The following is a 13,520-nucleotide window of genomic DNA, read 5'->3' as shown; positions in this document are numbered from 1 at the left end:
CATCATTCAGTTCATTCTTTTTCCCCAATATACATAAGTAATTCTGTTCAAAAATACATTCCGGCACGAAGGTACGTTCATCATCAGATGCATTTTTACTCCAAACACCCAGAGTAAAACATGGGTATGGTGATCGTGCTTTTTCCGTTATGGGACCGAAATTGTGGAATCAGTTACCTCTTCAGTTAAGGGAACTGTCATCCACAGAGTCATTCAAATCCAAACTTAAAACTTATCTGTTCCTTTCATACTGAGGACTGTAATTGCTGTATGTCATTAATATTAGATCAATATTGTATTTTTAATTGGTTTATGTTTTATTCTTTATTTGGTATATATTTGTTTATGTTTACCAGTTAAGGGAACTGTCATCCACAGTCATTCAAATCCAAACTTAAAACTTATCTGTTCCTTTCATACTGAGGACTGTCATTGCTGTATGTCATTAATATTGGATCAATGTTGTATTTTTAATTGGTATATGTTTTATTCTTTATTTGTTATATATTTGTTTTTGTTTACCATTTTCTTATTTGTTGTATATGCATGTAAATATATGATATCTTTTCATTTTGAAGCGCCATGAGCACTGAAAAGTGGACCTGTGCGCTATACAAGTAGCCACTATTATTATTATTATCATTATTAATGAAACTTGGCATGTATATGTATGAGTGGGTGAAGTTGTGCCTATCAACTTTTGGGTGCACATGCTCAAGGTCAAAGGTCAAATGTCAAGGTCAAATGCTCAGAATTATACTATTTCCCCTATATCTCTGCAATGCCTGGAGGTATTTTCTTGAAACTTAGGTGTATACATGAACTACCAAATAAAGATTCCCGAGAGAGAGTTTTTGGGTCATGAGGTCAAAGGTCAAGTGAAAATGTTAAAATTTCACTTTCTTCCCCATATCTCACAGATATTTCAAGGTATCTTCATGGCACTTAGTATATATGCATGTACTGACTGGCAGTGATCAATTTAGGGGTCATGGGTCAAGAGTCAGGGGTCAAAGGTCGAGGTCAACTCATCAAAATGCCATTATTTCCCTCTTACCTATGCAATGCCAGCAGGATTTTTTTCTTGAAACTTAGTGTATGCATTACCCAATACAGATTCTCTGGGAAGTTTCTTGTCAAAAGTCAAGGGCCAAAAGGTCAAAGGTCAAGTGAAAGTGTTAAATCTCACTTCTTTAAACTTATAAAAGGGTCAAAAGTTGGGTACAAACCCCCAAATACCTGCACTCTTATTAGACAGTGTAGCCATTCATCCAAATAAACCTTGTTCAAGGAAAACAAACATTCAATGCATGTGTGACAAACCTGTCATTTTAATATTTTGCCAGTTATGTGAAACTGTCATCACACATTGTCAAGGCATTGCGCTATAGACCTATTCGGAGAACCATGCATTATGGCGGCGGCATACCAGTCGCCATGTAGCGACATTTCTAGTTCACAAATAAATCATGACAACGTGTTGTTTTATATACTGCAGCCATCTTCATCTTTTGCTCTCAGCATTTCATATCCGATGGGGGGCCGGGGGTGGAATGCATAGGCCTATGGATTAAAAATGTGGTATCCCGGATCCCAGGCAGGGCTTGTTCTCTTCACCCGCTTACGGTATACAATTGTAATTTTCTTTTTCCTTGAAGGCTTGAATGGCGCGGTAGGAAACCCAATGCTTTTGTTTACCCTGGCCCTCGACTGCGATGCGGCCGCCCTTTTAAGGCTTAATTCTTTAAAAGTTTCTTTTATTTTCGCTTTGCTCTTTGATGATAGCATCAAGTACAAGTGAACAATAATGCATGAATAGTAGAGACTTTAATACGAGCGATCGATCGATAAGCCGGGTGCGCGCGCGACATAGAACGTTGTGACACGCGCCGAAGAGACTTTGATTTGTACATTTTACTTGTTGCTTGTCTCGCTTGTTCTATATAACGGTTAAATCTAGAGATCGCTGTCTGGTGTATAATTGTAGCGTCATTGTTTCCATGGTATGGCCTCTGCTTGTTCAATTGGTACTTCTAATTCTGCATCTGTTTGACATACTCTAAGCAGTGCGGTGCGTGAGCGCTCAGGATCAGCTCTTCGTGTCGATCAGGTCAACGTCATCATCCTGCGCAATCATGCCGAAGCGTTCCCGACAAGTCCAGGGTCTTGATCCGCAGAGTGGGAAATGGCTCCGCGCCAACGTGGTGTCAGAGGAAAGCGACTCAATCACTGTGAAGTAAGTGTATAAATACGACTTAACCCGTTAAGGACGGTTTGATTTTGCTAGTGTTACAACACACATTTGCCGTAGACACCTACTACTAGTACCCGAGTACAGTATACTCGGGACTCGTTTTAAGTCAAATGATATTTGATGCTTGTAACGTTAACAAAAATGTTTTAGGCCTAACACTGTAACAGTAGGACCTACTTTTATTAGTCGCTTCCGGGCTAATATAATGTACCGTTAGATTTTTGTGAAATTTGTGAAATAATAACGCCGAATAACGGCAGCCGAACAGGGTTTTTAAATTGTATTATTAGTTTTGTTTGTTTATACCGGTACGAACTTCAGTGCTTCATGCAGATGCATGCAATGTAACGCGACGCGATGCGATCACATACGCTCGCGTCGTCTTCTATTTTCTAAAACATGAGCCATCTGAGGTCTAAACCCATAACGTTAGTTGTTGTTTTACATGTATAAACTCTTAGTTGTGCATGATAAGGCACGGTGTCATTAATTGTAAATAAATTTTTGCATGCCATACTCATCCGTTTATTGAATTTTACGTTCCCGGTACAAAAAAAAAAAAAAAAAAAAAAAAAAAAAAAACACCGTATAGGTGGTCCGTACCTCGTCATATTCTGGTGAAAAATTTGATTGTAATGTGCGATACACTTACAGTTTCGTAACGCTAGAACTTCAGTTTATCATAAAGTATTCCTATTAGTGCTTCCCGGATTTATCTTGCAGCTAGCACTAAACTCTAACATTAACGTTTTATAAATTATAGGTCTAGAATAAATCAGTAACTAACCTACCAAGACAGCGTAGAATTCAACGCTGCCCTGTGTCCAACTAACTTCACTCACTTTACGTTCATCCCTGTCATTTTGTGAAATTTGGTAGAATGTGGAGTGTGGACGGTGAAATTCAAGATATATTTAACGTTAAGCGGATACGATACTGCATTAGCGCCTGAATTACGAGATGTTCTTTATTTTGGATATGATAAGTACAAGTAGGCCTACATGTAATGTTACTGCATTTAAAGCGAAGAATTAATAAGAAACAAAAAAATGCAAGCTACGGGCGCGGCGCGGCGCCGCGCGAGAAGCGGCGGGTCACACTTTTGAAAAGAGGCAGCGCAGGGCCGGCCGGCCGGCCTCTAGGGGCGGCGCGGGCCGCGGGGAGCGACACTGTGGTGGTAGACTAGTCGTGTTGCTTCGTGACAGCTTTACAGTATGAGTCTAGGCCAATGACGATGTGAATTCGTCTTTCCTTCCTGTTGGTTTTGTTGTTTTTTTTCACTATTTCTACCTACATGTATACTTTAGAATAGAATAAATAGGTCTCTATTGCAAATAACCGACTGCAATATCTTTATTACACTGCAACTCTTTTAATAACATTTGGAAAACGACAATGTAGAATTAGAAATAAAAAGGTAGAGGCGTCTTTGGAAGAAATCTAAAAAAGAAAAAGAAAAAAAAAAAAAAGACCTGAGTTAGACTTTATTTGTGCCAGACCAAGCATTGCTATGCCTATTGTAACCACATAATTTTTTTTCCAAAAACTTGTTGAACGACTAATTCCACAATTTCAAGCAATTTTAATCAAATTTGGTATACTTGAGGTATTGGGGTATTTCTAGATAAATGATGTGCAAGTCAGACTCTTGGTTTCAAGGACAAAGCATTGCCATTGTAACTGCAATTTTTCTTTTTTTAAATGACAGGAGTTGGATTGCTGGAGCAGGAGTATAATTCACCTTCAGTGATAGTTTGCAGTGTTCGTGTTGACTATCTACACTGCATTGCATTTCAGGCTTTTCAACTGAAAAAAAAAACCAAACAAACAACCTAATTCTTTAATGAACATTTTGTGTCACAATTTAGAACTGTTAACAGTACATGCAAAACTTGGAACATTTGTGTTCTTTTCATGCATTCTCAGATGGTTGGGATACACCGCAGCGACAACTCTGTCGAAGGATGAAGTACGTGAAACAGTCCTGAAGCGGTCTCTGCGTCGAGGCTTAAAAACCTCAGACTGGCCTAATTTGGGACATCCCTGGAAACTGCAACGTGGGGACCGAGTAGCCTGGCTGAATCTTGATGGCAGTCGAGGAGACACCTTTGTTGTTGACATCAATGATGAATTCAATTGTTATGTGAGTATACCACTCCCGCTATCAAATGTATTTTTCTTTGAAGTGGAGTAATCTGTAACTAATCATCTGAGATGTTGCCTTGCAGCTATGTCAAGCAGTCTACACGTCATGTCTACTGAACATATTTTTCTATACATAATCATCTACTCATAAAGAGTGGCCCAAGAAGGAACTTAACATCTCTCCTATAAATTTCACCGAGAGCAATCATGTGATATTTGCATGTATTCTTTACTTCATCAAATTAGATTCTCTTTCCATTTTACAATAAGGTTATAATAAACTCTTATAAGTTATAGGGCATTACAGTATGATACTCTGGGATATTTGGGCCCATTTTGTGATTTATAAAATATTCCTAATTTGTTTCTTTTGCACCAGCAATTTATACTGTCTGTGGTTTATGTGGTGATGAATTTCCAACAAATAGAATCACCATCTATTTATAACTTAAAGGTAAAGCAACTTAAGTAATTTCAGCTATTGCTAATTGCTATACTGCCACACCTGTTATACATTGCACCTGTTTGCATTTGGTTTCTTTGACCAAATGAAGCCCGATAATTTACTTTTCCACAACTTTGGACGGTTACAATTGTGCTGCACAGTATCGCTTCAGTTGTGAACCCGTTTTTGTCATTCACTGTGTACATCCAGGGCTACCAAACACTGACCTAACCCTAATCCTACACCTGCTATGTACAGTATATCTCAACTTCTTCTTCTTTTTTTCACCCGGCAGGAGAGAGGCAACAGTTTCAGAACTCGATTTTCAATTAAATACCAGAATCTTTGATAATACTCTAATATTTCAATCTTTAAAAAAAAATATAAAAAAATCATAATTTCTGCTGAGATTCAAATTTGCCACATCTCAAACGTGGCTGCCCACTGTGTAAAGCACACAGGTAATCTGATTGCACACAGACCTGGCACGTGGAGGTGTTGCTCACATGTTTCGCCAATTTTATGATATCCTGACAGTGGACTCTTTCATGAATATAATCTATGCCTAGAGTCGTCTTGAAATTTAAATTAGGGTTAGGATTAGGTTTTGGAAGAGTAACATGTAGGGTTTGTATTCAGTACCACCTGTGTATAGAATGAATGGTAAAACAGATGGGTGTATATTAGTGTTGTTGTGTTGTAATCATAAAGGCCGCTAAGTCGGTCTCGAGTAGAAAATTACTTATCCTCAGCCTTGGAATCAATCCTGAAAAAAAAAAAAAACAATGTCAGGTCGCGGCGAGGTAAAAGAAATTAAATATTGTGAGTTTCTCGGGAACAGAATTTTTTGGAAATCATTTCTCAGTGTCGACATGTTCTCCCACCTCTCTGCAAACAAGTATAGTAGAGGCGAAATTTAAGTAGGCCTACAGCATATTCCATACCCAAATGATTTTATGTAATGGCTTTTCGGTTGGGAATTCCTCTTTGCTTGGAACACAACTTTAAACACATTGTTGATATTCCTGCTCCATTCCAATCTACAAATTTGTAGGTACTTAGTGATGATGGCAGAAAACTGGACTATGAACTGATTGCAGAAGAAACCAGGGAGCATAGACTGCTGCAAGAGGCTTTCCAGGTACAACATGGCAACAACTCAACAGAGTCTGAGTCCGAATCTTCTAGCGATGAGGAGACTGAAGAGGTAAGATACATGTACATGTATTTCCAATCCAGCTTTAAGTTAACCCACCGACTCCTGAATCTCATGATATGTGGCTTGATCACATTTATGTCAACTCACGATAGTAGAAAAGTAAAATAAGAAAGTAAAAATAATAGCTTTAAAGGACAAGTTCACCTTTATAAACATAAGGATTGAGAGAATGTAGCAATATTAGTAGAACACATCATTGAAAGTTTGAGGAAAATCAGACAATCCGTTCAAAAGTTATGAATTTTTAAAATTTTTGTGCAGCAACCGCTGGATGAGAAGACTACTGCAGTGTATGAATAACTTGCGTACAACAATATAAGGAAAATATAAAGAGAATTTCACAAAATTCCATCTTTTGAAAAAAGTACACATTCCCCTGACTCGTTACCGACAAATGTTATGGGCAATATTATTCCCCCTGCCTTTAGAAAGAGGCAAGTCAAGAGCTCTTTTATTATGCGAAAAAAGTGAAAATATGTTGAATTTTCTTTTGCATTTTCTTTATACTGTTGTACGCATATGACTCACAAGCTGTAGTAGTCTCCTCATCCAGCGGTTCCAACACAAAAATTTTAAAAATTCATAACTTTTGCATCGATTGTCCAATTTTCCTCAAACTTTCACTGATGTGTACTACTAATATTGTTGCATTCTCTCAATCCTTATGTTTATGAAGGTGAACTTGTCCTTTAAGGACAAGTTCAGCTTCATATACAATGTACATGTGGATTGAGTGAAGACAACAATGTTAGCAGAACACATCAGTGAAAGTTTAGGGGAAATCCATTCAAAAGTTACGAATTTTTAAAATATCTGTGCAATTACTGCTGGAGGAGAAGACTACTATTGTACAGTGTATGTCACATGCGTACAATGATAATAAGAAAATAAAAAGAGAATTTCACAAAACTTGACTTTTTGAATAAAGTGCACATTTCCTCAACTTGTTACTTATGTTAGGGGTAATATTATTCCTCCTGACTTCTGAAAGAGAGAAGTTTAGTGTTTGTTTATTATGTTATTATACTTCATAAATTCATAAATTTTGAACAGATTGTCAGATTTTCCTCGAAACTCTCATTGATGTGTTCAACTAATATTGCTGCATTCACTCAAGTCAACCCACATGTATATGAAGGTGAGTCTGTCAAGATTTAAAAAGAGAGAGAAAGGAAAAAAAAAAACCTCCTTCAATGTGAGCCTCTATCTTATGTTTATCATGATTCAATGAACAAGTCGATATTATGACTATGAAAATTACCAAAAAATTCTCAAATTGATGATTCATGTGATTGAATATTTAGTATTTCTAAAGCAAAATGGACATTTTTCCCAATCCTCCTAAAAAAAATAAAAATAAAAATAAGTATTTATGTTCTTGATGTCATTTTATTTGAAATGCATTACACCTCTTTGGAAGTTTCATAAAAAACAAAAACAGAAAAGAAGAGAAATAATGTTGCCAGTTTTGATTCGGAAAATGGACACAATTCTCTATGTAATAAGCCCTTGGAGGTGATGGGTTAATTTCAACAATTCACAGACGCAGGTATGCATATGTGGGAATTTGCATAATTTTGCCAAGGGGCAAACACCAATATTTGATGACATTCTGCCAGTCAGCAGAATGGTTCTGTGATAACACTGCACTTTAGATGGAGAGCAATAAAGGCCGTGGAAAGGTGGACACCATACTTGTTGAGCAAACGCCTAAACAGTGTAGTTTCTCACGGGTAGGTGATGAAGACGCATACAGTAGAGAAAAAAAAATGACAAAACTTGGAAAAGGGGGTGCTCTTTTAATGGCAAAATACTTGTTTAGGGTGGAAATAATGTTATATATTTACTTAGGGAGGGAAAATCTAGGGATCATTACTTGTTTAGGATCCATTTTGAAAGTCTATTAATGAGTATAATGGCTTCCACTTTTAAATGTCTGTTGTCACACACATTTTTAGACCAAACTGGCAATGTTCAGACATGTAGTTACAAACATACATACATGTGCACATACAGTACCACTTGTGGAAATCAAGCTATATGTTTTGAATTCATTTGATTATACTTAATAAAGAACATTGTCAGGTAATTAATATTTTCTCTTTGTTTGTTTTTTATTTTCTCTTTTCATTCAGCCTCCAGTGAAAAGACCCAGACCCACGAAGTCCCTGCAAGTGCAAAAGAAGGTAAACCTGAAGTTATGTCCCCTTTACCTCTCCTGAGCCGAGGGCTCAAGTGAGCTATTGCCTTTGTTTTTGTCCGCTTTGAGTCTTGCATACCGCGGTATTTTGTTTTTACAATGTATTTTGTTTTTCTTTTCGCATATTGATCATCTTTTCCACAACCGATGGGCACCAAAAAATATATATATTCTAAATATTTTTTGTTGTATGGTACCGCATTCCTGTTATGTAAGTGTTTACTGTAGGAATCAAAAGGCAAGGTTTCAATATTAGCTGAGTAAGCCGATATCCCACTTCTGCTTTTAATTTTAGGCTTTACTTTACAGTGTGTACATTAGGCCCCCCCCCCCCCCAAAAAAAAAAAAAAAATTGTTGTATTGGCGTAACCCGCCCGACCCTAAAAATTCCGCCGACCCTATGTTTTTTTTATTATTATTATCATTAGTATCATTATTATCATTATTATTATTATTTTTTTTTTTTGCTATCGATATCAAGTATCTTGTTGACTGCGAGCGCAATCGCAAAAAACCCGGAAGTGGAAACGGCTCTGGGGATATCGGATGTACGAGAGAGAGAGAGATCTCGCTAGCGCCTCACATAGCCTCGCTTGTCAGTACGTCTCTGTTTCCAACACGGAAGCGTACTCTTTATCTTTTAGCATTCAGACTGAAATGTATTGTGCACAGTTTTGCCATAGGTTTCTTATGTGGAGAACTTACACGAATCTGTATATGTGGGACTGTTATAGAGATCGCCGTGTGCGATGAAAAGATCGTACATATGGGTCAATTTGCATCCATCTTAAGTCAAAATAGTAAAATATGAAGTGAAAACATTCAGGATAGGGATTTCAACATCTTTAAATTCTGTGAAGGGGTATAATTCGAGTAATATCGGCCTCATAAATGATTTGTAGAATAGATGAATCGACAGGGTAATCATGTAGAAATGCACACCATGCACACCTACCATTTTCTTCCTTAATTTGTTAATGAAAACTTATTGTAGCCATCAGAAATGTCAAGATGGACCATATCTGACGGTTTCATGAAATTTCATAGTCAATTACAGAAGAAAAGTATCTAATTTTGACTCAAAAGTACGCCGATCGACGGCTGTGTCAGCGTAGCATGATGGATGATCGATTATGTGGAAGAGCGATATAACGGTGATAATCGATCGTTGTAGTCTGTGATACAGCCGCTTGTTTGGTATTTAACCACAATAATTACGTCGGCTCGAGAGTAAAATGTGGAAGAAAGAAAGTGATCTTGATGCGTCTGGTTTTTTTTTTTTTTGATCGTTTTAGTTAAATTTCTCCTGCGTGTGACTGTATATCTGTCAACATTTTTTGCTGACTAAATGATGGACAGATAATATGTGTACAAAATTTCAGTAAACGTAACAGATATATGAAAAAATGGGAATTATCCATCATGAATATTGCACAATCAAATGGATTTTTACTACAAAACAAAAGCAAATACTGGGGTTGCAGTTTTTGTATACATAATTTAAAAAATGAAATGGAAAAAGTAAATACTATCATAAAGACAATTACTTTCTAGTATAAGTTGAACCTATCAATTAAAAACAAATTACTATTTCAATTTCAATATTCTGTTTCTTTTTAGGTAAAATGAGCACTTTATGAGAAGTCCACAATATTAACGTTAATACATGATTGTATAACATAACATTCACTTTTCGTAATACTATTCTCCTTAATTTATTATTTAAATTAGGCCTATAAAGTATGTAGATTACTAGAAACAAATCCCCTTTGAATTCAATTTCCTTCTCATCTTCTTTTCTCTCTCTTTCTCTCTCCTTTCTAATACCGTAATAAATAGCCTAACCTTTTTCTTCCACTTTTCCTTCAACTTCATTCTATTCCCTTCAACACTATTCAAATTAAGTTATTATCATCAACTTTTGTCATGATAAAATTAATACTTGCCACAATATTTAAAGAAAGGATCGATGTCTAAATCCTGGTATGAATGATATGTACCTTATCAATAATTTGAATAGTGATAATCATGATAGTGGCAATGAAAACAAAGAACTATCACAATACTAGCTCACTTGAGCCTTCGACTAAGGTGAGCTAACAGTAAAAAAAAAACGAAAAAGAAAGTAGGGGCTACACGTATTGCACAAGTCAAGTTCGATATTGTTATTAAGCGGCTAATTAGAGACTACCAGAATCATTATAATCGTTGACATCGTTCTCGCGAAATCGGTGCACTACTTATCGGAGACTATGTTCGCGACCCACGTACTTTTCAACTCTGATTTCTCATTTTTCTTACCTTTTCGGCTTTCTAATTCCATGAAAACTCTCTGATATGGTTCAATTTAGCATCTCCAATAGCTGCATAAAATTTTATTGACAAACGGCGAAGCGAACGGTAGGTGTGCATTTCTACATGATTACCGAACACACCACATACAGTGCTGCAGTTGTAACTGTTTACTGAGCACGAGTTTACGCGTGAAATGCAGGTAGCGAAAAAAATAAATAAATAAAAAAAATAAAATAAAATAAAAATCCGCCCGACCGACCCTATTTGAAAATCTCATGTTACGCCAGTACAACCTTCTTCTTTTTTTTTTTTTTTTTGGCCTTACTGTATATTGTTCTTGAATTCTTTGTGTCTTTATTAAATCAGGCAATGGTAGTAAATTATAATAATATAAAGGTTTTTTTCTGTGTCTATTTTTTTTTTCTTTGATTTGGATAGGCAGCAGCAATCATCGACTCGGGATTAGCAATGAGATCTCTACCAGAAGAGCGCGTTGACCCAGCCCCAGTTCAAGTGTCTGATGAAGACATATCCTTGGCCACAGCTGCACTTCGTGAACGACTTGCCCAGTCAGACAAACCATGTACATTCCCTTTGCCAGAGTGCATACATCATCCAACCGTTGAAAACGTCAACCCAACCCAAGCGCATGATGCCACTCAAGAAAGCCTGGACAGCGACCTTGCGATGGACATTTTGGAAGAATTGTCAACAGGTGTTCACGCAGACGACTCTTCCATGATTACACGCATCCAACGCCTTGAAGAAGAGAATAAGGACTTGCTCGCCAGAAACGTTGCAATGGAGGTAAAGGTGAATGAGCTAGAATCGCAGATTGAGACTCAGGAGAGAACCATGTTCAATCAGGAGGAAAGGATTAAATCTCTGGAAGATATCGTGCTCTCACTTCCCCAAAGAGACACTCGACAATCAAATCCCCCTTGCACTCCAAGGAACTGCAATCCACTAGCTCCTCGCAACGCTGACTTATCTTCAGACCACAGACGAATGGAGAAAAGAAGCACACCTCATCCAAATCGCCAGGTTGCCAGTAAGGAGAACACTCCAGACTTCATACCAGATCCAGCATACGTCCCATACCTAACCCGGGAAGTGAGGCAAAGATACATCTCCGACAGTCTGTTCATAAGTCTGATGAACTCCTCCAAGAGCCTCAACTACATAGCACGTAGGGTCTCCTCAGCTCTGTTCACCGAAGAAGAACGTCTAAATGCAAAAATCGAACCATGGGGGGACTCACCTGTCCTGGACCAAGAGAGAGTGGCAATCATGAAGGAGTTAATCATGGACATTTGTAAAGTACGTAAGGAGGACCAGCCAGCAGCCTGGAAATATGCTAAAAACACAATATACAAGCAGACGAGGGTTATGCGCCATGAGATGAAAGCAAAAAAGGTGCTTGCTTTCTGAGGAGCAAAGAAACAACTCTATGACATGCCCTTGACTGCTACATGTGTGATGGTGCAGCTCAGATTTGAAAGGTGTTCAGTTCTGATTCACGAACAAAGTAGAGCATGTACTCGTGGCTCAGTGGATAAGTGCATTACATGTACTTAAACATTCAATACAGTAGTACCATATATTTTGTCATGTCAGCAGACAAAGAGGTGGCTTGACAAGAAAATCAATTACAATATTACAATGTACATACCAATGTACTGTATTTGCCATATATTTGGGTGTGTACTTTTGTGAATTTTGGGAGTTGCTTGCTATTCACAAAATTACCAACATGCTGCAATATTTACTCCAATCCCTCTCTGATACCATCATTCCTGTCGCACCATGTGATAGTCATAGTACATGTGACTGCTACAGTATCGTTTTGACACAAGTTCAAAATCTTTACTCTGTAATTTCACTTTTTTTCCCCTGGTTCCAGATCAGGAATATAACCACTAGCAAAAATGTTTGACAGCAGCCATTCACAAAAGAAAGAAATAAATCATGCATGCGGAAATATAGCATACACAGTACCATGTTAAACCATGTCAAGTGACTATTTTTTTCTACCTTGCTTTATAGCTTCACTGCATTGATAACTTCTACAGAGACTTTCCTTACAAGCTGGAAATTTACAAAACCAAATTTTCATGTAAATTAGTAATTAATCTGTATCTCGGATGCGATCATGATTATGTGCACACACGTATATTTAGTTAGTTATTGCCAAAATCACAGTGAAGAGAGGAAGTTTTGTAATTTTTGCCCTTCACTGGCCTTGGTTACACCAATTGCTCAGTGCATGTTGAGTCACTTCTATGAAAAACAAACATGTATACATCACAGGCAGACTTGGGAAAAATTGTACTGACAATCCCTGGTTTACTAGTCAGGCATCATGTCCACTCGGCCAATGAGATTGCCTGATAGCCGTTGTTGGTTCTAATTTACATTTCCATTTCTATTTCAAGACTTTGCTGGTTTCTGAGTACGTTTTGTATTTTTAATCTTGACTTGATATTATTATTGATGTATATTGGAATGCTGGTTCTTTCTGAAAATTTGCCGGAATATGTTTTCGCTTTGTATTCAATTTAAAAGTACTACATGTATTTAAAGCCTACAACACGAGATGTGATGCCAAGTGCCCAATATGAGAGAAATCCCATTTTCATATACATGTAGTAGTACAGTATATACTTTTTAATGTTGCCCAACCTCAAAAAGAAACCTTAGTTCAGTAATTAATGTGTTAAATGTGAAGTAGAGTTGTGTGAAAAACCTGCCTACACTGTTCAATAACTTCTGTGTAAGTAAAAAAAAATACCTTACATATTACTCATGGACCCTCGAAGGATGTAGCATAATCTGAATACAGGTATTTCAACTACAGCCCTCTCATGATATTGGTTATAATTTTCAATCAAAACATGCTCTAAATTGTGATTGTAAAAATTTGATGATAACATGCAATTTCCTTCTCTAGTAGTAAAAACAG

General features: G+C 37.2%; 1 protein-coding gene across 1 annotated transcript; it reads left to right on the top strand.

Moving 5' to 3' along the window:
* The first annotated feature begins 3,442 nt into the window (after positions 1-3,442).
* On the top strand, positions 3,443-12,909 carry LOC139721472 (uncharacterized). Its single transcript, XM_071632788.1, has 4 exons — positions 3,443-4,397; positions 5,899-6,051; positions 8,199-8,249; positions 10,997-12,909. The coding sequence occupies exons 1-4, from the start codon at positions 4,098-4,100 to the stop codon at positions 11,987-11,989; spliced, it is 1,497 nt and encodes a 498-aa protein (XP_071488889.1). The 5' UTR covers positions 3,443-4,097; the 3' UTR covers positions 11,990-12,909.
* Positions 12,910-13,520: the final 611 nt, after the last annotated feature.

The sequence above is a fragment of the Diadema antillarum genome, unplaced genomic scaffold (genome assembly GCF_040938485.1).
Source record: "Diadema antillarum isolate AM-2024a unplaced genomic scaffold, OU_Dant_1.0 scf00000143, whole genome shotgun sequence".
NCBI classification, from domain to species: Eukaryota; Metazoa; Echinodermata; class Echinoidea; order Diadematoida; family Diadematidae; genus Diadema; species Diadema antillarum.
This window is presented reverse-complemented; position numbering and strand designations above follow the sequence as displayed.

Coding starts and splice junctions, on each gene's coding strand:
- LOC139721472 (XM_071632788.1), top strand. CDS start 4,098: ATGAACATTTTGTGTCACAATTTAGAACTGTTAACAGTACATGCAAAA. Junction 4,398..5,898: donor ATGATGAATTCAATTGTTAT/GTGAGTATACCA, acceptor ACAAATTTGTAG/GTACTTAGTGATGATGGCAG. Junction 6,052..8,198: donor GCGATGAGGAGACTGAAGAG/GTAAGATACATG, acceptor CTTTTCATTCAG/CCTCCAGTGAAAAGACCCAG.